At 41.7% G+C, this 27,217-nt stretch overlaps 1 protein-coding gene across 2 annotated transcripts in view; it reads left to right on the forward strand.

Moving 5' to 3' along the window:
• LOC143281290 (ATP-dependent RNA helicase TDRD9-like) overlaps positions 1-25,137 on the forward strand; it is a 39,066-nt gene extending 13,929 nt beyond the window's left edge. For both annotated transcript variants that reach the window (XM_076586427.1, XM_076586426.1), the window contains exons 16-39: positions 809-940; positions 1,955-2,117; positions 3,371-3,434; positions 3,643-3,706; positions 5,034-5,135; positions 8,107-8,250; positions 8,799-8,906; positions 9,869-9,981; positions 10,844-10,936; positions 11,613-11,732; positions 12,993-13,083; positions 13,472-13,573; positions 14,005-14,151; positions 14,747-14,836; positions 15,566-15,688; positions 16,175-16,309; positions 16,575-16,724; positions 17,447-17,517; positions 18,480-18,686; positions 19,998-20,139; positions 20,806-20,924; positions 21,518-21,590; positions 22,365-22,522; positions 23,522-25,137. In XM_076586427.1, the coding sequence (XP_076442542.1) occupies positions 809-940; positions 1,955-2,117; positions 3,371-3,434; positions 3,643-3,706; positions 5,034-5,135; positions 8,107-8,250; positions 8,799-8,906; positions 9,869-9,981; positions 10,844-10,936; positions 11,613-11,732; positions 12,993-13,083; positions 13,472-13,573; positions 14,005-14,151; positions 14,747-14,836; positions 15,566-15,688; positions 16,175-16,309; positions 16,575-16,724; positions 17,447-17,517; positions 18,480-18,686; positions 19,998-20,139; positions 20,806-20,924; positions 21,518-21,590; positions 22,365-22,522; positions 23,522-23,657 (2,847 nt within the window). In that variant the 3' untranslated portion in view covers positions 23,658-25,137. The remainder of the gene's footprint in view (positions 1-808; positions 941-1,954; positions 2,118-3,370; positions 3,435-3,642; positions 3,707-5,033; positions 5,136-8,106; positions 8,251-8,798; positions 8,907-9,868; positions 9,982-10,843; positions 10,937-11,612; positions 11,733-12,992; positions 13,084-13,471; positions 13,574-14,004; positions 14,152-14,746; positions 14,837-15,565; positions 15,689-16,174; positions 16,310-16,574; positions 16,725-17,446; positions 17,518-18,479; positions 18,687-19,997; positions 20,140-20,805; positions 20,925-21,517; positions 21,591-22,364; positions 22,523-23,521) is intronic.
• The last annotated feature ends 2,080 nt before the right edge of the window (positions 25,138-27,217 follow it).

The following is a 27,217-nucleotide window of genomic DNA, read 5'->3' on the forward strand; positions in this document are numbered from 1 at the left end:
TTCTTTTGCTTGATGATTTTTTTTCTTCTGCGGAACGTACTTGAGAATTTTCACCAAAAGAAATTTTGATACAAAACAAAAGTGTTTCTGCTGTAAAAATGAAGAAAATAGTGCATTGTTTTCTTTTGTTCTGTTATCATATGCAGTTGTTTGATTTGGATGTATCTGCTGTTCTACTTGTGTACATATGTGATGCAGACGTCATGTTTCTCCCATCCAGTGATATTCAGGCACACATTTGATCTAAGTTATTAGGACTTTTGATAAGTTGAGAATCATGGGGATCCCAGTGGCTTTAAAAAAAAATAATTTTTTACCATAACTCTTGTGGGTCCCAGACTACCTTCAGAGGGTCACTCTGTTTGTGCACATTTTAATCAGAGTTGCATTGCTGCACATACACAAAGGCAGACATACCTTCAAGCCATAATCGTCTAGGGTTTGGGGTCAAGTAATGGTAAAGGAAAAGAACTCGTCTTCATAGCAGATGATCCTAGCACCAAGGCCTGACTAAGCGTGTTGGGTTTCACTGCTGGTCAGGCATCTGCTTAGCAGATGTGGTGTTGCATATATGGATTTGTTTGAATGCTGTGACTCCTCCCTGAGTAACTGAACTGAACTGAACTAGTGCCAAACTAACTCCCAGACAGGATTTTCACTCTCTTTTATTTGTTTAAAAAATTATTAGATCATAATACGGACCTGCTAAAGGAGCATGTAGTGTGTCATTTCCATTTGGAAGTGTCAGAGACATATATATATCTGCTATCTATGCATCATGAGACGCCCAGGTGGTGTATGTGTGCAGAGGTGTCCCCTGGAAACCCTGGTGCTGAAGACCAAGCTGCTGGACATGGGGGAGCCCATTGCTCTGCTCAGTCAGGCCCTGTCACCACCCCGCCTGGACAACATTGAGCGCACTGTCCTCAGCCTCAAACAGGTAGCACACACCCTCTTCTTCAGGGTGTATGCAGGTTTTAAAGTTTTGAAAATTTGCGGGGAAAAAAGACATACCATTTTGAAGTCCATGAAAGTATGTAAAATAAGATTACCGAGATTTGTAACAGTATTTTATTTTGGCTCACTGTATTACTGACCAAAACAAAACAACAACAACAACAAAAAAGATTGTACACCATTTCTCTCAGTGATAGAGCACAACAGGGATGTCTTCTACCTGAATTTGAATTAAAAGATACGATAATAATGTAAAAAAAAAATTAAAAGAAGGAAAACTTTCCAAAAGGATTTTCTAACTGAAATAGCTGTTCTCATCCATATAACAGATGATTCATGCTAGGGTTATAACATGCCACTTCCTGTACCTCTCAGGTCCCTGTCACAATACATATATATATTTTGTGGGTGTGTGTGTGTGGGGGGGGGGGGGCCTTGGTGTCTTATAGCTGTTGTTGTTTTTTTGTTGTTTTTTAAATTTTGTGAATAAAAACCTATATGGACCCTGTAATCTTATAGAGTAGGTGGGAGGAGGACTAGCATGATCAAAGGGATGTAAGTAAGAGTGCTTTTGTTATGTTGTGTCAGCATCTACATCCATTCTTTCTTTTGAGAAAACTGTTGTCATTGTAACTCTTACAGTTTAGAGAAGTCCTGTTGTCTGCCAACATTCAGGTGGAAAACTTAGTTGGTCTGTCTCAACCCCTTCTGTCTGTATTCCTCTGTCTCATCCTTTTGCAACTGTTGTCTGCCAACATTCAGGTGGAAAACTTGGTTCGTCTGTCTCAACCCCATCTGTGTCTGTGTTCCTTTGTCTCATCCTTTTGCAACTGTTGTCTGCCAACATTCAGGTGGAAAACTTGGTTCGTCTGTCTCAACCCCATCTGTGTCTGTGTCTGGTTCTTGAGCCTCAGTCCCTTTTTCTCTTCTCCACTGTTTCTCGTCCCTTTCTGTCTGATTTGAAAGGTTCCACAGAGCAGTGTTTTGTCATGTGCAGGTGGGAGCCCTGTGTGTCACCTCTGGTGGGAAAGTCAAACGCTTTGACGGAGACCTGACTTTTGTGGGTCGGGTCCTGGCGGACCTGCCTGTGGACATCCGCGTTGGCAAGCTCATGATTCTGGGCTACGTGTTTGGACTTCTGGAGGAGTGCATCATCATAGGTATGGCTGCACTTGGTGTGATCTGGAGTGTCTGAATGGGAGTGTGGTGTTAGTGTTCTGACATTTGACTGGACCTCTTAAATGTTCGGGTGTCATGCTTGAAATTTCAGAGGCAAAAGATGTTTGGTTTTGTTTTGGTTTGGTTCAGATGTCAAGATTGTACATCAGCACCTAGGCGAGTTTGATCCAGACTTTCACATACTTGTATTATTGCTGTCGTGTTCATGAAGATAGTTCCAGTGAAGATGATGGATGAAACAGGCTCTTGTAAAAGTGTCAGTGAATGACAACAGTTGAAAGATGGATTATTTCTGTATAAATATTTACCTTAGTTCTATGCTTCAAGCTGCTTATTTTAATATTTGACCATGTAATGGTCTTTGTAACTACAAATGTGACATTTTGATGAGAAGTTCAGGTTCAGACCATTTGTGTAGAGCATCAGATGCCTGTCAAGTAGATAATGTTGCACCACAAAAATACAATTTAATTACACATACTTAACCGAAACCCACTAGTGCAGACTCCGTGCAAACAACTACCCGCCTATGCAGAGAAAACAAAAGTAGCTACAGCTGATAACCTCCCGAAGTAGGTTACCTCCCCTGTGCATCCCTGACTAGCGCCCTCTTTTTCCGGCAGCCATCTTGACTCCTGATCCTGTGCTTTTCATACGGCTAAGTTTTTTTTCGTATTTCTGTCTGTCTGTCGATTCTTTGACACTCATGTTTTGTATCTGTTGAAGACTTGTATCAGGTCACAAACTTACTTAGCTCGTTTGGCCAGTCGAGCTAAAATTATGGCGCAGTCTCAATTGTAAGGGTCTTCCACCTCGGGTTCTCTCAACATTAGGTACAGGTACAGTATTTGGGGCAGAAATTAAGCCTTGCGTCATTAATAAGCTTTGCGCACTATTAGATTATACAAATCTCTCAATACAGTTATGGGGGCTCTCACTTTCCCCCATTTCCAGCGGGCAAAAGGCCTTAAGGGCCTTCATATTATCTGATATCATGATATGATCTGACACTGGGCTCTCAACCTCAGGCTTTGTCTACAGCGCTAACCCTCCGATGACTCCATACCTCCACCATCTCCTACGCCTCAAGAAAATTTCCTATAAAATTTAGATGACTTTTACATGTGCAGATTTACTCATCTGAATGAAAAGAAAATCATCACATGCTTTTGAAAGTGATTATCTAAGCATTGATGCTGGTTTTCTGAGCAACATGGTTTTGTTATCCTTGCAGGAGCTGCCTTGTCTTTGAAGAGCATCTTTGCCACGCCCTTCCAGTCCAGACTTGAAGCATTCATGTGAGTTCTGCTCTTTTCCATTTCTCTCTCTGTTGTTGGGAGGTGTTATGTATACATGTGTGTGTCTGTATGGGCATGCATGTGCATGTGCCACACACTTTGACACAAACTTGGTCTCATTTTATGCCAGTGCTGCCTGTGTTCAGCATGGAAGATATGGATGATTCTTTTTCCTCCACGTGAAATAGACTGGGTGTGCTTTGTGCAGGCACAAGTTCAAGTGGGCCAGTGGATCCCTCAGTGACTGCCAGGCCATTCTGCATGCCTACAGGGTAATGAAAAATTGCGTGTTTCTTGTTAAGTTTGAAGGTTCAGTTTAGTGCTCAACATCCGAAATGAACAAATGGTGACAGAATCGATGTGTGGTGCGTGCTCTTTCACACTTGAAAAAAATTCATGCAGTACAGTTGTAGTTTCACAGAAAACATTTTAAAAAAAAGCAAGAGCCTGTATGCATGTAAATGAGCATAAAAACATGCATGCATTTTCGGATGTATACTCTTACACACATGTTCATCACACACACAGTCATGCGGACAGATGGACAAATTTTTGCCTGACAAATAATTAATAAAATGTTATTCTGGAAGAAATAATGAAGGGTCACAGCTGTGATGTCAAACACAGTGAATTTATGTGTGCCAGTTCATAAACATGCATTGTGGTTCCAGGGACTGAAAGAACAGTATGTAAATAAAGAACTGTGTGCTGTGTTTTCTTAGCCTAGCAGAAATGATGTCATCAAATTCAGTGGTGTGTATCATGTTCTCACAGGTGTGGCAGAAATGATGTGCCATCAAATTCAGTGGTGTGTATCATGTTCTCACAGGTGTGGCAGAAATGATGTGTCATCAAATTCAGTGGTGTGTATCATGTTCTCACAGGTGTGGCAGAAATGATGTGTCATCAAATTCAGTGGTGTGCATCATGTTCTCACAGTTGTGGCAGAAATGATGTGTCATCAAATTCAGTGATGTGTATCATGTTCTCACAGGTGTGGCAGAAATTATGTGTCATCAAATTCAGTCGTGTGTATCATGTTCTCACAGGTGTGGCAGAAATGATGTGCCATCAAATTCAGTGGTGTGTATCATGTTTTCACAGGTGTGGCAGAAATGATGTGTCATCAAATTCAGTGGTGTGTATCATGTTTTCACAAGTGTGGCAGAAATGATGTGTCATCAAATTCAGTGGTGTGCATCATGTTCTCACAGTTGTGGCAGAAATGATGTGTCATCAAATTCAGTGGTGTGTATCATGTTTTCACAAGTGTGGCAGAAATGATGTGCCATCAAATTCAGTGGTGTGTATCATGTTCTCACAGGTGTGGCAGAAATGATGTGTCATCAAATTCAGTGGTGTGTATCATGTTCTCACAGGTGTGGCAGAAATGATGTGTCATCAAATTCAGTGGTGTGCATCATGTTCTCACAGTTGTGGCAGAAATGATGTGTCATCAAATTCAGTGGTGTGTATCATGTTCTCACAGGTGTGGCAGAAATGATGTGTCATCAAATTCAGTGGTGTGTATCATGTTCTCACAGGTGTGGCAGAAATGATGTGTCATCAAATTCAGTGGAGTGTATCATGTTCTCACAGGTGTGGCAGAAATGCAAAGAGCTTCAGGAGTTCAAGCGGACAGGTCTGACAGAAAATCAGTGGGGGGTGAAGAACTTCATCCAGACCAGACGCATGAATGAGGTACTTAATCTGACCCCGACGGGGGAAAAGAATTGAATGTAGGAAGAAAAAATGAGGTTGGTGTCTTGGGAAAGGGGGTAGGTTTTAACTTCAGCATGTTTGATGATGTATTCTACGTTTGTTAGGGGATACTCCCACCCATCCACAGATCTGCAGGTGCTTTCGGTTCGGTGCAGCTAACCAGAATTGCTTTTATTGTCTGTTGCGCTTCTTAGCTGGGTAGTTTGCATCATACATTTGTTGTGGTAATGCCACGGAGAAAGATCACCTGTGGGGATTTTGAGGGCTCTTTCAGTTAAGAACAGTATCCCCACCTTCTGAAATTGTGTACAATGAATTTCTTAATCATATTTTAAAAAATTCTATCATTCCATTGTTTCTGGTTTATACCTTTTTCTTTCTGGTGTTCCTTGCTTTAGGTGTGATGTATCATGTACACTGCTTTGATAAGTGTTTACCTTATGGTGGTGTGATGTGTGTGTGTACACTGCTTTGATAAGTGTTTACCATATGGTGGTGTGATGTGTGTGTGTGTGTGTACACTGCTTTATAAGTGTTTACCTTATGGTGGTGTGATGAGGGTGTGTGTGTGTGTACACTGCTTTGATAAGTGTTTACCTTATGGTGGTGTGATGTGTGTGTGTGTGTGTACACTGCTTTGATAAGTGTTTACCTTATGGTGGTGTGATGTGTGTATGTACACTGCTTTGATAAGTGTTTACCGTATGGTGGTGTGATGTTTGTGTGTGTGTACACTGCTTTGATAAGTGTTTACCTTATGGTGGTGTGATGTGTGTGTGTGTACACTGCTTTGATGAGTGTTTACCTTATGGTGGTGTGTGTGTGTGTGTACACTGCTTTATAAGTGTTTACCGTATGGTGGTGTGATGTGTGTGTGTGTCTGTACACTGCTTTGATGAGTGTTTACCGTATGGTGGTGTGATGTGTGTGTGTGTGTGTACACTGCTTTGGTAAGTGTTTACCGTATGGTGGTGTGGTGTGTGTGTGTACACTGATTTGGTAAGTGTTTACCGTATGGTGGTGTGATGTGTGTGTGTGTACACTGCTTTGATAAGTGTTTACCGTATGGTGGTGTGATGTGTGTGTGTGTGTGTATACACTGTTTTGATGAGTGTTTACCGCATGGTGGTGTGATGTGTGTGTGTGTGTACACTGCTTTGATGAGTGCTTACCGCATGGTGGTGTGATGTGTGTATGTACACTGCTTTGATGAGTGTTTACCGCATGGTGGTGTGATGTGTTTGTTTGTGTACACTGCTTTGATGAGTGTTTACCGTATGGTGGTGTGATGTGTGTGTGTGTGTACACTGCTTTGATAAGTGTTTACCGTATGGTGGTGTGGTGTATGTGTGTACACTGATTTGATAAGTGTTTACCATATGGTGGTGTGATGTGTGTGTGTGTGTGTACACTGCTTTGATAAGTGTTTACCTTATGGTGGTGTGATGTGTGTGTATGTGTGCGTACACTGCTTTGATGAGTGTTTACCGTATGGTGGTGTGATGTGTGTGTGTGTGTGTGTGTGTGTGTGTGTACACTGCTTTGATGAGTGTTTACCGTATGGTGGTGTGATGTGTGTGTGTGTGTACACTGCTTTGATAAGTGTTTACCGTATGGTGTTGTGATGTGTGTGTGTACACTGCTTTGATAAGTGTTTACCATACGGTGGTGTGATGTGTGTGTGTGTACACTGCTTTGATAAGTGTTTACCGTATGGTGGTGTGGTGTGTGTGTACACTGCTTTGATAAGTGTTTACCTTATGGTGGTGTGATGTGTGTGTGTACACTGCTTTGATAAGTGTTTACCATATGGTGGTGTGATGTGTGTGTGTGTGTGTACACTGCTTTATAAGTGTTTACCGTATGGTGGTGTGATGTGTGTGTGTGTGTGTACACTGCTTTGATGAGTGTTTACCGCATGGTGGTGTGATGTGTGTGCGTGTGTGTACACTGATTTGATAAGTGTTTACCGTATGGTGGTGTGGTGTGTGTGTGTGTGTACACTGCTTTGATGAGTGTTTACCGTATGGTGGTGTGTGTGTGTGTGTGTGTGTGTGTACACTGCTTTGATAAGTGTTTACCGTATGGTGGTGTGTGTGTGTGTGTGTACACTGCTTTGATGAGTGTTTACCGTATGGTTGTGTGTGTGTGTGTGTGTGTGTGTGTGTGTGTGTGTGTACACTGCTTTGATAAGTGTTTACCGTATGGTGGTGTGTGTGTGTGTGTGTGTGTGTGTACACTGCTTTGATTTGTATTCCTTTTTATTACAACAGATTTCTCTGTGTGAAATTCGGGCTGCTCTCCCCAGGGAGAGCGCGTTGCTACACTACAGCGCCACCCATTTTTTTTGTATTTTTTCCTGCGTGCAGTATTTGTTTTTCCTGTCGAAGTGGATTTTTCTACAGAATTTTGCCAGGAACAACCCGTTTGTTGCCATGGGTTCTTTTACATGCGCTAAATGCATGCTGCACACGGGACCTCAGTTTATCGTCTCAGACGAATGACTAGCGTCCAGACCACCACTCAAGGTCAAGTGGAGGGGGAGAAAATATCGGCGGCTGAGCCGAGATTCGAACCAGCGCCCTCAGATTCTCTCGCTTCCTAGGCGGACGCGTTACCTCTAGGCCATCACTCCACCGTATGGTGGTGTGATGTGTGTGTGTGTGTGTGTGTGTGTGTGTGTGTGTGTGTGTGTGTGTGTACACTGGTTTGATAAGTGTTTGCCGTATGGTGGTGTGATGTGTGTGTGTGCGTGTGCTCTGCTTTGATAAATGTTCTAACCTGTGTATATGGTGATGTGATGTGTGTGTGTGTGTGTGTGTGTACACTGCTTTGATAATTGTGCTGACCATATGGTGGTGCGATTGTGTGTGTGTGTGTGTGTGTGTGTGTGTGCACTGCTTTGATAAGTTCACTGACCTGTGGATATGGTGTGATGTGAAATCTGCAGGTTCATGAACTGGTGAGAGAGCTGAGTAATAGGTTGGAGAAGTTCAACCTGATCCGGGTGAGGCCTCGCTCAGACCCCACCTCCCACAAGGTCCACATGGAGGAGCCAGGGCAGATGTCTCCAAAGGACTCCCTCTTCCTCAAGGTATCATGCTGATATTGTGGGGTTGTGTTCAGTGTTCTGCATGTGTGTATGTGTGTGTGTGCATTTTATGGGCATACGCCTGTATGTTTGTGTCTGTGTGCATGTGCATGAATGAAAGACTATGAATCTAAAATACTTTCCTACTTAGTGCTTACAATCTCATAAGTTTTTGCAGCATTTGTGTGTGTTTACCACTGTATATATATCTTCCATATGCCTCTGTGTTAGAGTGTGTGTGTGTAGGTCCACCTCTGTGCATGTGTGTGTGTGTGTGTGTGTGTGTGCACATGTTTGTGTCTGTGTGGGTGTGTGTGTGGATATGCGGTTCAGTCATAAGTAGTGCACTGACATGATGCAGACACTACATCTGTTGAGATTGCATCAGAAATCTGGAAGAGTGTTCATTCACAGAGATTGAGATATTGAGTCGATGATGGCTGTTGGCAGATTGTTGTTTGAATATCTGATGGAGACAGCATCAGAAATCTGGAAGAGTGTTCATTCATTGAGATTGAGATATTGATTAAGTCAGTGATGGTTGTTTGCAGATCGTCATTTGTGGGGCCTTTTACCCAAACTACTTCTGCAAGAAACCGGTGGACGAACGTGAAGCTATGAAAACCCTCTGCAACCACGATCCTCTCAACACTGTTGTGGTGAGCTCATTCATTCTTCTGGTATTCACTTGCTGTGTGTTTTCAACTTAAGTGCACAATATTGCCGATCACGATAATGATGTTCTTACTGAACAAACGGGCAAGGTGTCTCAATAGGACGGATTGTCAAGACGAGTACTTGACTATAGAGTTTGGACTTTGCTTATCCCAAAATGAATAAAACATGTTAATTGCTGCAGGCTTTGTTCAGTCTTTCATCTATAATTAACTGGTGTTTGCAGTAGTTTTCAGTTCAGTGTAGTTCCGTACCTGTGGGTATATTTCTTTAAAGAATTGGAATGAAAGAACCCTGTGCCACTGTGAAAAGTAACTACACCATTTGCAGAGAGTTTTAATTGTGTGCTAATGCTGATTGAAACGTATACATACCTTTTGAAACATATACATACCTTTTGATGTATGAGCAACCTGCCCACCTGTTCATGCAGAAATGGTAAGGATGATGGCTGCAGAAAAAGAGGGTGCTGCACACGTAAAAAGAAAAGAGGTAGTATACTAAGGGAAGCTACTAACCGCAGCTACTTTTGATTTCTTCGCATGGGCAGAGTAGTAGTTTGCATGGGACAGGAATCGGATCCCTGCCGGAATCTGTACTAGTGGGTCATGCTAAGTATATTAGATAATGCATGATTTTAGAGAAATGATTTCCTTTGGAGTTGATGATTTAGAATGATGTTCCTCTGCTTTTGTTCAGTCTGTTTTATTTTTGGCCAGAGTGAATAAACACAAGTTTTTTTTAAACCAGACAGAAAGCCTAAACATTAGCATGTGTCAAACCGTGTTAAATATTGGCCTTTGGTTAATTTAAAGAAATATCAGGCAAAAAAAAAAAAAAGAAAGAAAGAAAGAAAGAAAAAATGTGTGCACTTCTCACACCGGAAACCTATTAATCGGTTTTCAGTAGGTTGTGATGGCTGTGGGAATTCACTGTGTGTCTTCAGGTGCGGGGTTTGCCACAGAACCAAGGTCTGCTGTACAGAGACCACATGATTGATCTGTTCAAGCGCTGCTGTCCAAGGGATGCCAGACCCACTGTGGACTTTGAGGAAAGTCGGTAAGCTCACCTGATACCACCTGAGTGGCTACTGGATTCCCTTGCTGTGGTCAGCGTGTGGAGTGTAGCTGATAACAGTTTGATCCCAGTTAGAACATCTTCACTAACGTCTTCACTGACAGTGTGGGGGTGGGGGTTGGATGTATAATTCCTTGCTGGCCTTTTCCATGGCCAAAATTTGCAGTTCGTTTGAGGGATATGCTTATTTGATTTTAATTTTTGAGGCTTTATTCATCATGTTTTGTCTATTGGGGAAACTAGATTTGGGTTCAGATATTTAACTTCGTTAAACCATGGTAAGTTGTAGCAAGTTTTCTGTGTTAGGCCAGATTTCATGGCTAATGCAGTGCTAAGTCACCCCGGCCCATGCCTTGTCAGAGCGAGTCAGCACTCTTCCCACATTTAACAATGGATGTTGAGTCTGCCTGCCTTCTGATTTCTGTGGCTTGGGATGTGTCGATGCTGGATGGAGCGTTCATAGGATTCATTGTGATTCATGATGGAATTCAGGGGGAGATCTGCCATATTAAGTTTCTAGTTTGAGATTTTGTTTGCTTCATCTGTATGTTGACACTTTTTTTTTTTTGGTCTTAATCTTCCCCCTATTTCTTTCTCTCATTTTTTTCTCTTCATGAATGTATCACACAAACACACAGCCCACAATAGTATAAAACTTATAAAACGATCAGACAATACAGCTGACAAGGAGGACAAATGAAGTGATTATCAAGTGAGTGAATGTCTTTTTGTTTGCTTCTTAAAATGTCAAGAGATGCATGATTTATATTTAGCTTCTTTTTTTTCTTTTTTTTGCAATGCACTGTTGTTGTTGTTTTACACATTCTCTTTCTTCTGGACACAGAGCATACATCATGTTCCCACAGTCTGACAGCAGTGGCCTCCAGCACAACAAAATGGCTGTCAACTCTTCAGTCTGCTTTGCCATCAAGCTCAGGTATTGTGTTTTTTGTTTTTGTTTTGTTTCATTGAAGAAGCGTAATTTCACTGTCAGAATGCTTGGTCGTTGGTGTGAATGGTAGTGTTACATGACCTAGGATTAGGATATTTCATGCTGGGGAGTTTCCATTTCGATTTTTTTCTAATTGTGTTGACTGGTTTGTTTTGGTTTCGCAGTCCTTTACATATATCATAATGTATTGTTGGCTTTGGAATTCCTGAAACATTTTATAAGATTGATGTGTAGAATAAATAAAATAAAAATCTACTTTGCAGAATGTGAATTTGCTGATATCTTGAATGCAGCATAAGGACTATTTAAATAAAAGGTTTTGGGGAAAAAAAACCCTCTATGGTTGGCATACTTTTCATTGGTCATAATTATAGCTCAGCAATATCAGTTTGTGTGTAACAAGAGAATGTCAACAGACATTCTTGAGGTCTTGTTCTGTAGCCTACATGTGTTCTTTGTTTGAAAAGCCACCTTAAAATTATTTTTTTTATTTTTTAATTTTTTTTATTTATTTAAAATTTTTTTTTTTTATTTTGCTAGAGCCTGTCGCACTATGTGTACCAAGGGATCAACAGAAGGGATGAAGAAAGGTTTGTGCTGGTGACCGCAGTTGGCAGTCTGATACACAGAACACACAAAATTCTCCATTGTCTGTTTGCAGGCAGCTGCGCATCCCTCTGAAGCTGGAGATGTACAGCCAAGAGGCCACTGATGGGTTGAAGAGACAGATGGAGAACGCTTCCGACAAGTGGGCTGCGCAGGGCTTCCTGCGAACCAGCAGGTAATCTCTTCACCACCCACTGAAGTCACAGTCTAGGGCAGTCGACGGGTGCAATATCCGAGTTTCAGTTTGAGGGTCCTGGGTTTGAATCTTGGTAACGGCGCCTGGTGGGTAAAGGGTGGAGATTTTTTTGATCTCCCAGGTCAGCATATGTGCAGACCTGCCTTGTGCCTGATCCCCCTTCATGTGTATGCATGCAGAAAATCAAATACGTACGTTGAAGATCCTGTAATCCATGTCAGTGTTCGGTGGGTTATGGAGACACGAAAATACCCAGCATGCATCAACCACGACAGAATCATCAGCAAGTCGATGTTGGTTGTGTAACGGAAAGAAGAAGAAGAGGAAGGGTGAAATGTTTCAGAACTGCCACAGTCTTTTATTTGTATTTTTGGTCTTTCTCTACCTAATCATTTTTTTGTGTGTCTTTTTTTTTCTGTCCCATCTTCTGCACAATTTCTGTGGCAGTAACCTCAACCAGGAGGTGCTGTGGCAGAAGCAGTTGGGTGTTGGACTTTTGATCCACATGGTCACCTGAGTTAAAGGCCCTGTTTCAACATGGTGTTGTGTCCTTGGGAAAGGCACTTTACTCCGATTTTCCTCGCTCCACCCAGGTGTGAATGGATGGTAGAAGGTTAAAACATGGAATGGCAGAAGGAGAGTATTGTGCCCTGCCTTCCTATGCTGACACCTTAGACACAGTCAATATGGAATTACTGTTCCTACTGCTGTAAAAGGCAATGGGACCTTTAACTTGAACCTAACACTTGTTCTGTTTGCAGGGCTTCTGGGCTCCTGAATCATGACATAGTTTATCACAAAATCTGTCGTCAGAGTACAGAATGAACATGATGTTTATGGACATGACGTTGCTTTTGTTTGACAGCAGTTTTCATCCGATTGTCTTGCTGTCAGTGAGATTTTGGTGAAAGGTCCAGATGACGCTTTGTGACTTGGTAAAGTAATTCCCCCAACATTCTCCACACAAAAACATTCTCCTCACTGCATTGGATGGGGTGAAGGCATATCACTATCCACTGTGAACAAATTCATCATTGCTTCAGGTATGGCAATTATATTATTGAAAGAATTCAGATGTGTCAAATTTGAGCTTAAAGTTGCAAGCTATACAACTGTTATAATATTCATGCTGCTGCTGTTTGTATGTTGTTGTTTTTTTCCTTAAGTTTGTGGTCTGTTCACATGTCATGTGCCTACCCTGTTAAGTAGAGAATTGATCAGTGTGTTTTGATTTTCCAGAGTGTCTAGTGCCAACCCTGCAGATGACTCTGGTTTGAAAGTGGCCTTGCCAGATCCCTCCCAGAGTGTCCTGGAGGTCTTTGTCACAGAGGTGTGAAAGCAAGTCTTGCTCTTTTCTATTTATTGTGTGTGGAATATGTGTGTGTGTGTGTGTGTGTGTGTGTGTGTGTGTGTGTGTGTGTGTGTGTGTGTGCAGTGTGCATATGTAAATGTGGCTGTGCTTGTGTGTGAGGCACGCTCTGTGTGTGTGTGTATGTGTGTGTGTGTGTGTGTGCGCATACCTGGTGTGTTTCACTGTGATAATAAGGATCTGGGTGTAGACTCTTCATGGGGTGGTTTGGGATCTGGGCAGGGCTGCCTGATTTGAAAGCAACAGTGTACCAAGAAAAAAGGAGCAGGAGAGTCATCCATGTAGAGACAGAAAGCAGTGACAGTGATAAATAAGACAGGTGTGTGGTGTGCTGCTGCTGTGTTGACAGGTGGTGCAGTGCGGTCACTTCTACGTGCAGTGTCAGGACTACGTGCACATGTCTCAGCTCCACAGCCTGCACATGATGTTGAACCCTGCCTCCAGGCTGGCGGTAAGCCATTCATTCTCTCCCACAAAACCACAGTATGCCTGTTGTGGTGTTAAGATAGTCAGATGCTGTGTAGGTGTACCTGGAAGAGTGCATGCATGTGTCGGCTTTGTGTTTACAACAGCTAACGGAATAAACAGTGTGTCATCTTAAGCCTTTTCTTTTTCCTTGAGACTGTGCAGCTTTCTGAACAGATGCAGCTTGTTTTTTTTGCTAAAAATTGGAAATTCATTTATCAGTGTGTAAGCCTAAACAGCCATGAAAATGGCAAGAAAGAATATTTCTCTTTTCAAAATACCTTCATGCTCAAAAGCAATCAAAACTACATTACTTAAAGGAGGTGAGCAATTGAATGGAAAATTGTTCAGATTTGGGATGGTCTGCATTTTAACCCTCTATTTTTTTTTTTTTTTTTTTTTTTTTTTAATCCTCAGAAACTAGGCACCCGTCCACACAAAGACATGATGTGTGCTGCTCCCTACATGGATGAACAAGAAGCCTACTACAGGGCCCGGATAGAAAAACTGGAGACTCAAACTTTCTCCAGGAGAGGGATCCCCACCACAGTGCGAGTGGCCCGGGTAAGTGTTGTCAGTGACCGTGCAGGTCCTGTTCAATGTGATGTCCTTTGTGTGGAGTGATGTCGGAATCAAGAGCTTTCTTTTTCTTCTTTGCTTTGGAATGGTGTGTGTTGAGAAAGCCACTGCTGTTGTTTTTCTTTGTTTTTCTTCTCTTTATTTCTTAAAGATTGATTAAAAAAAAAAATTCATGGATGATGATTATGTATATGCATAATAGGAATAAGGCAGAATGGTTAAGATGCTTATTTTCAAATTGAGGTCTTACCCTTTCTTCCAAGTTTGACTTGGAAAATCAAACTAAGTGTTTAGTCATTTGAATGAAATGATGGTGGAGGTCCCAAGTGCAGCACACACTTCGCACACTGAAAAATTAGCCATGGCAACTTGTGTTGTGTTTTGGCAAAATTTTAGTGAAGAAATCCACTCTGATAGATATACAAGTAAATTTGCATGCACTGAAAACGTCTGACGTAGTGCGTTAGGTTATGATGCTGGTCAGGCGTCTGCCTTGCAGATGTGGTGTTGCGTATATGAATTTGTCTAACGCAGTGATGCCTCCTTGAGAAACTGAAGTCCTTGTGTGTGTCTGTTGAAGGTGTTCTTTGTGGACTATGGCAACCGTGAAGAAGTGACCCTGGACAGACTGCGGGCTTTGCCTCTAGAAGCCCACAACATTCCCTCCCAGGTAACAGTTGGAAATCCTGGTATCATTATTGAGTTCTGTGAAAATTAACAAAAAAAAAAAACGTGTTTATGCTTGGCACCGTCTCATGGTCAGTGTAAAATAAAGAAATTCCCTTTTCTGCTGACCCCTGTTCTCTCTCTCTCTCTTCCTTTGTCTTTCTTTCTCTCTGATGCTGTTTTTCCACATTTTTTATTCTTTAACATGATTTATCATTCATGGTAACTATCTCATAATTTCTGTGATTTACTCACCCTCTCTTTCCTTTTATAATGATTGGGCAAAGCTCACTGCCTTTGCTTTACAGATTTTTGTATGAACTGCCCTTTCATTAATTGAGGCAAATATCTTCCAGTGATGTCCATTGTAGAACTCCCAAGAGGCACAGTTGTCTGTATAGTGGACGCTAGCTGATATTAACAATGCATTTCATCCCAGCAGATGATGTCTAAATCACCTTGTAGTGAATAGACAACAAATCAATGATTAGAAGAAGAAGAAAGTGAAGTTCGCTTGGCTTCACATTTACTTTTGTTTCAGTTAGGTGCTCAAACAGACTACTTTGGGTGTTAGAAAACTTTAAAAGTGGTCAGATGTTGCCCCAGACCCCCACTAGGGATGCTTGTTACTTTTCTTCACTCTGCCAAGGGGTTGTAGCATTCTTCCTGGATCTCTCATTAATTTTCCCCTGCTGATTTGCCTGTCTGATGACTGGGTTTTTGGTGTGGACAGGCCATTGAGTGTGAGCTGATGGAGATTCGACCCTCCAGTGTCAAGTGTCCAGATGGGCGTTGGACTGTTGAGGCCAACATGGTCTTCAAGAACATTGTGTTTGGCAAAAAGTTCCTGGCGCAGGTGAGTTTTATTGCAGAAAGTGAAGGCCTGTCTGGAACAGCTTTTTGATATACAGTTTGTGTGTGTATGTATTTAAATCACTCTGAAATACCAGAATTTAGAGATATGACTTGGAAAAGATATTGACAGTCACTCATCAGTTGAGAGTTGTGAAATCTAATGATTTTGGAAGGATTAGCGAAAGCTGATAAATTTGAAGGATTAGTGAAAGTTAATAATTTTGAGAAGAATAGTGAAAGCTAATAATTTTAAAGGACTAGCAAAAAATTGACACTGAAACTGAAGTTCCAGGTGAGGGTTGGAAGACCACCAGAACCCAGTGAGGTCCAGGAGGAAGATTTTCTTATAGATGATAAAGCCTCTGTAAAACTGCAGTCGGGTTTGGTGCTGAGTGTGTCCAATTCATGACCAGAGGACTGTCGATGGGCAGAAAGTGACCTCTGCCGGTGCACCTGATGGCTGAGTGCCTGAGTCGTGGGTGTGCAGGTGTACTCAGTGCTGAACAGCGTGGTGAGGCTGGAGCTGGTGCAGCCCACTCCCCAGGGAGGAGAGATCTCCATCAACGAACACCTCATTGGCGTCAGGCTGGCCGAGAAGGTGGAGGAAACCTACCTGTCCAAGGTGAGACAACTTTGCCGGAGATTGCTGTCATCATTTCTTCTGGAAAGGTTTAGCAAAATGTCCTATGGGTTCATCTTAACATCACTACGTGAATTGACCGTGACGTTGACTCCCTGATAGTATACAGACAAACAGAAACACTGAGCATTTTGGTGATGGAAGAAAATAGTTGTGTATCATTGATCCAGATGTACAAAATGTTTCTTCCTGGAGAGATGCATCAGCTGCTGTGACTGTCTGTCACTCCATGTCTCTCTGTCCACAGCAAGACCATGAGTGGCGCATGGCAGAGGCCACTGGTGCCAACGCCATGCAGGACGGAAGTAAGGAGACGAGAACAGTGGCCCCAGCAGTGCCCACTCTGCAGCTGGACGTCAAGTGCCCTCCTGCAGGCTTCCGCCGGAAAGGAAGAACGGTTCGTCTCTCATTTTATGTTCTTCTCTTTTGTTTTGTCATGTGTGTTGATAGTGCAGTTACATGTGTTCTCTGTTTCTTGTGGGTGGGTTGGTAGCATTCCTAGTTTTGCCCGTAATGTGCATTTTGTATTGGTTTCTGAACACTTTGAGGAGGTCTGTCCCCGTTTACTACCCCATTCTCTTGTGTGCTTTTAGTATTTTCAAAAACGCAGACATTTTTGCAGCCAGTGAGCAGTATAAAAGGTGAATGTGTAACAAATTGCTGTTCTTTGTCTGAAAAATGAGTGGTAATGTTCATTTTAATTACACATACTTAACCGTGACCCACTGGTGCAGACTCCTGTGCAAACTACTGTCCGCCTAAATGGAGAAAACGATTTCCTTTAAGTTTTTGCACCGTACTTGAATTTATAGTTGAATAGTTGCCATGCAGTGTTGTTTTTTTTCAATTTGCCTTTCCTCTCACCTTTTTTGTTGTTTTGTTTAACTTTTTGTTTACAGGTTTGTTTCTTTCTAAGGTGGGGAAGTGCCCAGGAATTTTTTTTAATCTATCTATCCCTCCCCCCCTCCCCCTCCCCTGCCGCCTCCTTTTTGTGTTTTGTGTAACTTTTTGTTTCCAGGTTTGTTTCTTCCTCTGGTGAAGTTTGATGTATGCTTTCTGAAGCTATGAACAGTGAGAGTAGATTTTCCACAGACAAGCTACCTGTTTTTTGTTGGACAGATCAATCTGATGGGTCCCATAAATCCGCTAGAAATGGAGTTTCTGGGGGCTACCTTCTCCACTTCCCACAGGTGACTGTTGTTGTTGTTTTTATTTGGTTGATTTATTTACTTACATTTATTTATTCATTTTTATATACTTATCATTTATTCATTGTTTTCACTTTTCATTGTTCTCAAATATATGTGAAATGTTCTTGAATATGTCAGTGTATTATTATGTGATCTCTTTGATTGCTTGAACAGGTGCATGGCTAGTAAGTGAAAATATGCCTGTATTGTGAGCTTCATGACACCATGGTGATCTCTCTTGAGATATAATAAACTTGATAAGAGTTATTTAATTATCTCAAAGAGAGATATTGTGTCAGCTGCTGTGAAACAAAATTAGTTAGCCAACAAACATGAAAATAATGTTAACTTAAATTTTGAACATGATTTTTATCTGCAGAGCAATTGATATTGTCATTACTGTATAAAAACGATGTGACACTTTACAACTGTTGTGTGATATAGGAAAAGGAACTAGAAATTGATATTGATAGGAGGAGGAACATGTTCATATTAGTCATAAATTGGTGGTTACCACACTGTTGTTCACAGTTGTGCTCCTTTTTCCATATGTATAATGGAAGATGCAGTCACACGCTGTTAACTCATTTGTTTGTATAAACTATTTATGAGTGTAGGTGTGTGTGTGTGAGGGGTGTGTGTGGTTGTGTGGTTGTGTGTGTGTCTTGGAAGGGGTATGGAAAATTATATTTAAAAAAAATCCATTAAAAAAATCCCTTACAACTAATGAATGATATAACTTATGTGAAGTATGTATACTCTTTGAAGTAGATTCTGCTATGTAATCCGTTGCTGTTAAAAATTAAAAAAAAGAAAGAAAGAAATCTGATTATGTGTTTTGGAATTTTGATGATTTCATTGGATTATATGTGTTTTTCTTGAGAAACATAACCTTCACTGCAAAGAAGAAGAAAAAACACAAAAAAACCAACAACATTAAACTTGACGTGATGGTCATGCAGGTTTGTGCGGGTGGACCCAGACAGCGTGAACTCCACGGCGGTGGACCCGGAGCCTCAGAACAAGTTCAACCGCATGATGGTGTCGGCCTTCCTCAGCCTGAACGCGGACGGCGACACCATTGTGGCCCGCGACACCACCATCATGCCTCAGATCCCCGGCATGCTGGCCATGATGAGCCTCATCTTCTCCCCCATCGTGGAGCTGAGGTGGGTGGTGGTGTGTTTGTTTTGCATTCCATTAGTCTTTTGTGAAGGACTCTCACTCTCAAACTAGGAGGAGAAATTGCACTGGCTCTTAGTGCTGCTGCCTCGGGGACTAGTTGGCGTTCGGGAACCATCCCAATGCCTGCAGTCTTTTGTGAAGGACTATGACTCTCAAACTAGGAGGCAGAATTGCACGGGCTCTGAATGCTGCAGCCTTGGGGGCTAGTTGGCCTTTGGGAATCATCCCCAACTCTGACTGTTCTAAAACCCTCTTGGTCGAGAGAGTGGGTGTGTAACTTTGGGCAAGACACTCTCCACTACAATCAAATTCTAGCCCAGATAGTTGGGACAGCAGTTGCTTTCTCTGCTGTTCTGATGTTCATAGACACGAGTGACTATCATACATGTGCTGTTGAGTGGGTGTTGGTCTGTGGTGGTGGTGTTGATGTTTTAAGGTTTTTCTTTGGTGCATTGGGGGTGGGGGAGGAGGGGAATAGGGCAGTGGCAGAGTGTGGTGCTGTCTTCTTTAGTGTGTCGATGTTGCCAGTTATTGTTGGTGTGTTGATTTTCTCCACCCCATTCCTCACATCCCCCTGCAAGAATATATTTGAATGAGAATACATAGATGTTCATGAATTAAAAAGAAACAAAAAAATTTTTAGCACATTCACAGACACACACACTGAACACATGAACACATTTGCAATCACACACACACACACACACACACACACACACCACACCTCACCTCACCTCACCTCACCACACCTCACCACACCTCACCACACCTCTCACACATATATAAGCATTCATCTTCCTGTCCTTCCTCATGCAGAAAACACGCCAATGATGCCAACAAGATGATCACCCTGCTGTGAAACAGTGAGAAGAGATTTTGGCAGATCCTAGGAGATTCTGACAGATTCTGGAACACAGTAAAATATTTTGGCAGATCCTAGTAGATTCTGGCAGATTCTGGAACGCAAACAGATTTTGGCAGATCCTAATAGATTCTGACAGATTCTGTAACACAGTAAAATATTTTGGCAGATCCTGTTAGTTTCTGGCAGATTCTGCAGCACAATAAGACATTTTGGCAGATCCTAGTAGATGGTGGCAGATTCTGGAGCACAATAAGACATTTTGGCAGATCCTAGTAGATGGTGGCAGATTCTGGAACACAGTAAGAGATTTTGGCAGATCCTAGTAGATTGTGGCAGATTCTGGAACACAGTAAGAGATTTTGGCAGATCCTAGTATATTGTGGCAGATTCTGGAACAGGGGCTGACCCTGCGATGTATGGTGTGTTGCAGAGTGGACGCCCGCAGGCAGCGTTACACGGGCGCCCTGTGTGGACTGGGCTTTGCCCCTGGAGACAAGAACCACCCCTTGCTGCCCGAACATGACATGGAGCTGACTTTTGACGTGGACTTTGACGATGACGACATCCACCTGGTAGGCAACATGTTGAATGGAACTTCTTCAGGTTGGGGGGGTGGAGGTCTAAGGTGGGGAGATTCTTGAGTCGTCATGGAATGCTTGAAGAATAAAGTGCTTTGTTGAATACAGAGTTTGGTGTGTGGCAGTATTTTGAATTCACTGTACACCAACATAACATCAAAACATGTCGCTTCTTTCATTCTCTCTCTCTCATCACCACCACTGTAACTCTCTCATGTCTGGTTTGCCTGTTTCAACCATTTATGCCCTAAAACAGCATTCTGCATGTGGAAGTTAAACATGGTTTTAATTACACATACTTAACCGTGACCCAACTAGTGCAGACTCCGGCAAGGGTCTGCGGGACAAAGGAGAGGTTACCTACTTCCAGGAGGTTATCGGCCGTAGTACTTCCATTTTCTCCACATAGGCGGATAGTAGTTTGCACAGGACAGGAATGTCAGACCCCTGCCGGAGTCTGCACTAGTTGGGTCACGGTAAGTATGTTATTTAAACGTAATTTTAGATAGAAAATTTCCTTTTTGTTGTCTGGTGTGGTTTTCACATTTTATTGTTTCAGGTGTGTTCAACCCTGTTTGTGTGTGGTCCTGTACAGTCAGCTGGGCTCTCATCCACGTCAGATTGAATTGAAATGAATGGAATGTTACATCGTGTGTGTAGATCAACCGTGTGCGGCATGCCATCAACCTTGCCCTGGGCTCCAGAACCAGCATGGCAGAGTGGGGTCCAGATGCTGTGGCCGCCAAAATCCAGATGCCTGCCAGGGAGCGACTGCTGGAGTAAGTTTTGGTTGTTTGTCGTGGTGGTGGCGGCTGACGAAGCGTTGTTCTGGCATCATCGTAGCAGTTGCAGTGAAGCATATAAGGACTGACCCGAATGCAGTGACACTGCTTTGAGTAACTGAATTTAACTGAACTGGTGATGTTGGTGGGGTTTTTTTCAGGTCAAAAGTACTAAGTGGATTGTAGAGAGTTGAGAAGGTTTGCAACTATGACTGACTAACTTGTTTAAAAAGTTAATGACAGTGAGTTTCCAATATGTCTTAAAGAATATTTTAAAGTCTATTTATTCCTTTTTTTTCTTAGTTCCCCCCAAACACAAATTCTTGTTTGAACCAGAATGATATGGGCAACTTGAAAAAGAAAGCCCATACATTAAATTTCAAAAATGTGTTTTGGGCTGTTTACAGGTACTAAAAAAGTCTGATTTTTTTTTTTTTTTAAATCAGTGCTTATGTCATGTGTATCTGAAAATTTTATTTTATTTTTTTTATCAGTGCTTATTTCTGTCAAGTGTAACTGTAAGACATGATTTTTTTACCAATGACTTGAGCTACAAGATATAAAAACTGTTTTACTATCCTTGGTTTCAGACTGCTTTACAAAGCAAGAGAGCACAAGGAACCGGAGTACTTCTACAGTGGGAAAGAGTTTCACTGGAATCAGGTATTTATGGTGATGGTTCATCGACTTGTGTACTGCTGTTCCTTTGATACTTTGTCACTATAAATCTGCAAAACATGCATGTGTTTCTTTGCAGTCATTTGTCAGCTGACAAAAAGTATTTTAACCTTTTTATCATGACTGACTAGAAGATAGCACACATACAAAAAAAAAAAAGATTTAAAAAAATGTATATGTGTCTTTGTCTTGCTTTTGGATCTTGGTCTGCTTTTTGATCTGTTTTCATGTTTGATACATCTCTTGCAACTGGCTGGGCTATCAGCAAAAATAAAAAGAGAAAGCTTTTGTCAAGATAACTTTGCCATCTTGAGATGGAGATGGTTTGGGGTTCGGGATGTTGTGGGTTTTTTCTTCAAGATAGTGTCATAAATGAACACAAAACGTTTTCAAGAAGAATCCTTTGTTTATCGTGACAAATTTGGTTCCTCAGCCACAAATATTTTCATTGAAAGAATGTGTGGTTGGACATTGTGTGTGTGTGTGTGTGCAGTGTTACAAGTCTTCCTTTCTGTTACTTTTTGCATTTATCACAAATCGTTCATCACAAAACTTTTTAAGAAGAATCCTTTGTTTATCCTGACAAATTCCTCAGCCACAAATATTTTGATAGAATATATGTAAATGTGGTTGGACATGTGTGTGTGTGTGTGTGCATGTAGTGTTACAACAAGTCTTCCTTCCTGTTACTTTTTGCCTTCATTACAAAATCGTTTGTTTTCTGTCTGCCCCCCCCCCCCTCCCCCTACCCCAATGAAGTTGAAGGTGGAGGAGATAGTGTTGCCCAGTGAAGACTTTGACAATGACTTCCTGACCCTGCTGCCCCCGCTGGCCACAGTACAGCTGGACACTGGGGACCGCAAGGGCATGGACCAGAAAAGAATGCACATCGATGAGTTGCACAGGATTGCCAGCAAGTACGTCGACCTCAGTTCTCACTGTCTTACCATTCTTGGTTGTCAGTCTTTTGTCATTCATTTTTGTCACCTTTTTTTGTGTTGGTTTTTTTTTTTTGTTTGTTTGTTTTGTTTTTTGTTGTCTTTTTGTTTTGTTTTACTTTCTCATATTGATGTTCATTGTTAGCGCTCTGGTTCCATGTCTCAAAGAGGTAGAGCATATTTTAAATATGCATTTAATTACACATACTTAACCTTGACCCAACTAGTGCAGACTCCGGCAGGGGTCTGACATTCCTGTCCTGTGCAAACTACTATCCACCTATGCGGAGAAAATGAAAGCAAGTACGGCTGATAACCTCCCGGAAGTAGGTAACACTCTCTCTCATAGATACATAAACAAATCTGTAATCTGTTGGACTACCTTCAACTCTGCACCCCTTCGCACTCTCTATAATCAGCTTGAAACCACTCTTTCAGTAGCTGCCACTTTTTTGCCACTGGACCTTACACTTGGAATGATCTCTCTTTCTCTTTGTCATATTCCTGCACTCAGTTCTTCCAAGTGTGGCCCTGAAAACCTAAAAACCTACTTCTTTCCAAAACAGCTCCTCCCTCCTCTTCCTCTTTGTGCCCAGTTTGACAAGTTTTATGTCTACATGTATTAATATGTTTTGTCTTTCATTCCTTCGAGTTAAGCATGCGTGTGAAAGTAGGGATTTAAGACACTTTGATTTGTCTCTGCACAAGATTCAGCATTATATAGTAAGAGGTAGACTAAAAGAATCTTGGTAAAAGTTGACTTACATGGGATAAAAGAGGCGATGTAGCATTGTATAATTATATTTATTATTATTAGTCATAGTAGTGGTAGTATTGTTATTAGTATTATATCTATTTCTTTACAGATGTATTCATAAATGCGATAAAACAATGTATCCAAGACAGATGATGGTGGTAGTCAGGGCACTACAGAAACCACTGATTGTAAGTAACTGTGTGGTGCTGTGTGTGTGTCAGACACATGCGAGGCCCCATCACCTGCCAGCTGTGCAAAGTGACAGTGCAGACCTCTCAGCTGATGGCCATTCACCTGGAGACCGAGCGCCATCTACGCCGTGAGCAGAAAGTCATCGACCATTACTGCAACAAGTGAATCTCGGAGGACTTGTCTTGTCGCCTTGTGCTTGCTTCCACTGTCTCAGTAATGGCTGAGCAAAGACCAGGCTTTGGCAATATGACTCAAACGATACAAGGTGCTGTGAAGCAGTCGTGGACTGCTCTGTGTGAGTATCAGTGAGTGAGGTTATGTGTGTGATAGTCCTTTTTCCACTCCTCCAGCACTTTCTTCTTGCTTCCCATTCTTTCTGAAGCAATGGGTGAAGCATCGCAGTGGATGTTGGGATGTTTGCCTTCATCACTTCTAGTGGTATGCCATCTGGGCCTGCTGCTTTCCCTTTTTTTTTTTTCAAGGACTTGATGGCTTTAGAGGATTTCTGCCTTGGAAGGGTGAGCTCATATCGACATTCAAAAGCTGGTTGTATGTCTGGGGGTGTGTCTAGTGATACTCTGTTTAACGGTTACAGGGTGTGTGTACTTGATTGAATGATCAACAGACATTTCTGGAGCAAGTCTGCGCATCTTTGAGTGCTTGGAAAAATTTAAAAAAACCTGTTCATATCTGATTCTTTGGGCATTAATCACCCAGCAGGGTGATAATCTTGTTTGGATCTGCAGCAAACAGGGAGCTGTGTTGTTGGTTTGGCTGGGTGGCTGGTTTTTATTTTTGGTTGGTGTTTGTTGGATAACTGCTTGGTATGTTGGACCCTTGTTTGGTGCTTTTGTTGCATTCTGTTCCATGCATCGATTCATTTCAGTCATTGATCATAAAGTGATAGATAATCCGTCCACGTTCCACATAATCAGTAGTATGAGTAACTTAATCCCACCAGTAAAATGTTTCTGGAATGAGTTCAAATCTATGGGTCATGTTTTATTGCGTATGCTGGATTCAGAAGAGGATTCTTGCTTTAGTTTGTAAAACTTGCTGTGTTTCTGTTTGTGTTATGTAACCAAATTTCTCTTGAAACATAACATGATTTAAATGAGTTTTGACTTTTTGTTTGTCCACTGCATTTTGTGCATGTATTTCTTTCTTCTTTTTTTGTTGTAGGGTTCTGTTCCAAGGAGCAGAAGCAGCTGTGTGTTGTTTTTTCATAATCATTTTATTAAGTAGTGTCTGTCTTCCGTTTTATTCTCTCTTTTGGCTGAATGGGTTCATGTGAGGCATGATACAAAGCATGTTTGTTTGGTGGTGTTTTTTTGAATGTTGTTAAATTTCTCTGTAGTGAAATATGCCATTGTTTCTCTTGCCAGAAAACAGTGCGTATATACAGAGAGCATAGGAACCTGCTTTCAGAATACCTCAGACAAAGAAAAATCTTTTCAGAGGAGGAAAAATCAAAACAACAGTATTGTTTCACATTATCCTTCAGTGACTGTGATTAAATTAGTGTTTGTGTGCGTAAATATGTCAGTCCAGACATTCAGACTATTATGTATACACTGCACCCAAGGCAAAAACCAAGGTGAAAAATTGGCACCCAAGGCAAAATTGAGACTGTTGTCTTTTTTTTCTTTTTTTTTTTAAATCTTTGTTTCCACACATTGGTTTCCTGTCAGGGTTTTGTGAGAGCAGTTGTAATGTTGATTTAATAATGGTGTGTGTTCGGGTGGGGTGGGTAGATGAGTGACTTTTACATCTACATTCCACTTAATAACTGTTGCATTATAATTTGTTCTTCATTTTCGTGCAGTGTGTACATGAATAAAGGTTGAAAATAACTTTGTGTGTGTCTTTTTGTTTTAACAGCATTGAAGCCTGATTACAGACACAAGCTGTGTCTAGCAGTGACAAGATACATGTTTAAGAATGAGTTGAAAATTTGAATGAGAAAAATCTGTATATTTTGTATCCAGACAAAAAAATGTCATATGTATTGTTTTTGTTTGTTCACAAATAAAGTTTAATGAGAATTACTGCTCTTGTTTGGGTGTTTGAATTCAGCCACACCAGGATACTGCTCTTGTTTGGGTGTTTGAATTCAGCCACACCAGGATACTGCTCTTGTCTGGGTGTTTGAATTCAGCCACACCAGGATACTGCTCTTGTTTGGGTGTTTGAATTCAGCTACACCCGGATACTGCTCTTGTCTGGGTGTTTGAATTCAGCTACACCCGGATACTGCTCTTGTTTTGGTGTTTGAATTCAGCCACACCAGGATACTGCTCTTGTTTGGGTGTTTGAATTCAGCTACACAGGATACTGCTCTTGTTTGGGTGTTTGAATTCAGCTACACAGGATACTGCTCTTGTTTGGGTGTTTGAATTCAGCTACACAGGATACTGCTCTTGTTTGGGTGTTTGAATTCAGCCACACCAGGATACTGCTCTTGTTTGGGTGTTTGAATTCAGCTACACAGGATACTGCTCTTGTTTGGGTGTTTGAATTCAGCTACACCCGGATACTGCTCTTGTTTGGGTGTTTGAATTCAGCTACACAGGATACTGCTCTTGTTTGGGTGTTTGAATTCAGCCACACCAGGATACTGCTCTTGTTTGGGTGTTTGAATTCAGCTACACAGGATACTGCTCTTTTTTGGGTGTTTGAATTCAGCCACACCAGGAGGATGCTTGACTCATAATTTTGTGGGGCTGAACCCATGACCACTTGGTATCAAAATCCAATTCTAACAACCTGTAATTTCTCACAGACGCCCCCCCCCCCCCCCCACCCCTCCCTCGTCGGTGCTTTCTTCATCTTACACCTGTCTCCGTCATGCCCTGCATCTCACATCCATTCAGAAACATGGAGTCAGTAGATGCAAAGACACCCTGTGGGATAAAGCACCAGAATGGATTTTCTCTCTGAATGCATGTCAGTGTGTATGTGTATCTGCAGAGGTAGGAATTTGATGTTTGAATGAATGTTAATAGATGCAGTTTTCTAAAACTGTCCCCATCTGCAAGTAACTGTCGAACTTGAACGTTTCTGATACAAACAGGCAAGGTGGTGATTTATTCCTGTTTATATCCTTTCAGATCTGTCTGCAGAGAATAGCGTTTGAAAAATCAAGAATGTTAATGAGGATACTGACATGGGGTACAGAGCCAGGGGTGGGTGTTTTACCCCCAGTAAGGGCACCTTACCACTAAGAGAGAGAAAGTGATTTTGTGTGTGAGACAGAGAAAAGAGAGTGATCAAATTCACCTTTAACTCTCTCCATACGAACGGCGAAAGAGACAACGTTAACAGCGTTTCACCCCAATTACCATCATCAAAATATTGCAAGCGGAAGGCTCTTATACTGAAGAGGTGAATGTTGTCAAAGAATACCACAATTCTGACGACGGAAGCTAAAGGTTGGGTCATTCAGACGCCCACTGGACATCCGAGGCGTCTGTGTAGAGGAGAAGAGAGGACTGGCCGTACTGAGTGAGTTAAGGTCTATGCACTTGTTTTGTTTGTTTGACAACCTACCCTTTCTACTAAGTTAGTTTGTGTGATCCTTTGCGTTACTTGTGAGAATGTTAACTAATTTTAGGATTGATATACTGTACTGGTTTACAAATGAAAAAAAATTTATTGCAAAAAAAGATTGAATTCTGAAAGACTTAGATGATTGAAAGGATAGAACAGGGAGTGACAGATGAAAG

This window comes from Babylonia areolata, chromosome 4 (genome assembly GCF_041734735.1).
Source record: "Babylonia areolata isolate BAREFJ2019XMU chromosome 4, ASM4173473v1, whole genome shotgun sequence".
In the NCBI taxonomy this organism is placed as follows: Eukaryota; Metazoa; Mollusca; class Gastropoda; order Neogastropoda; family Buccinidae; genus Babylonia; species Babylonia areolata.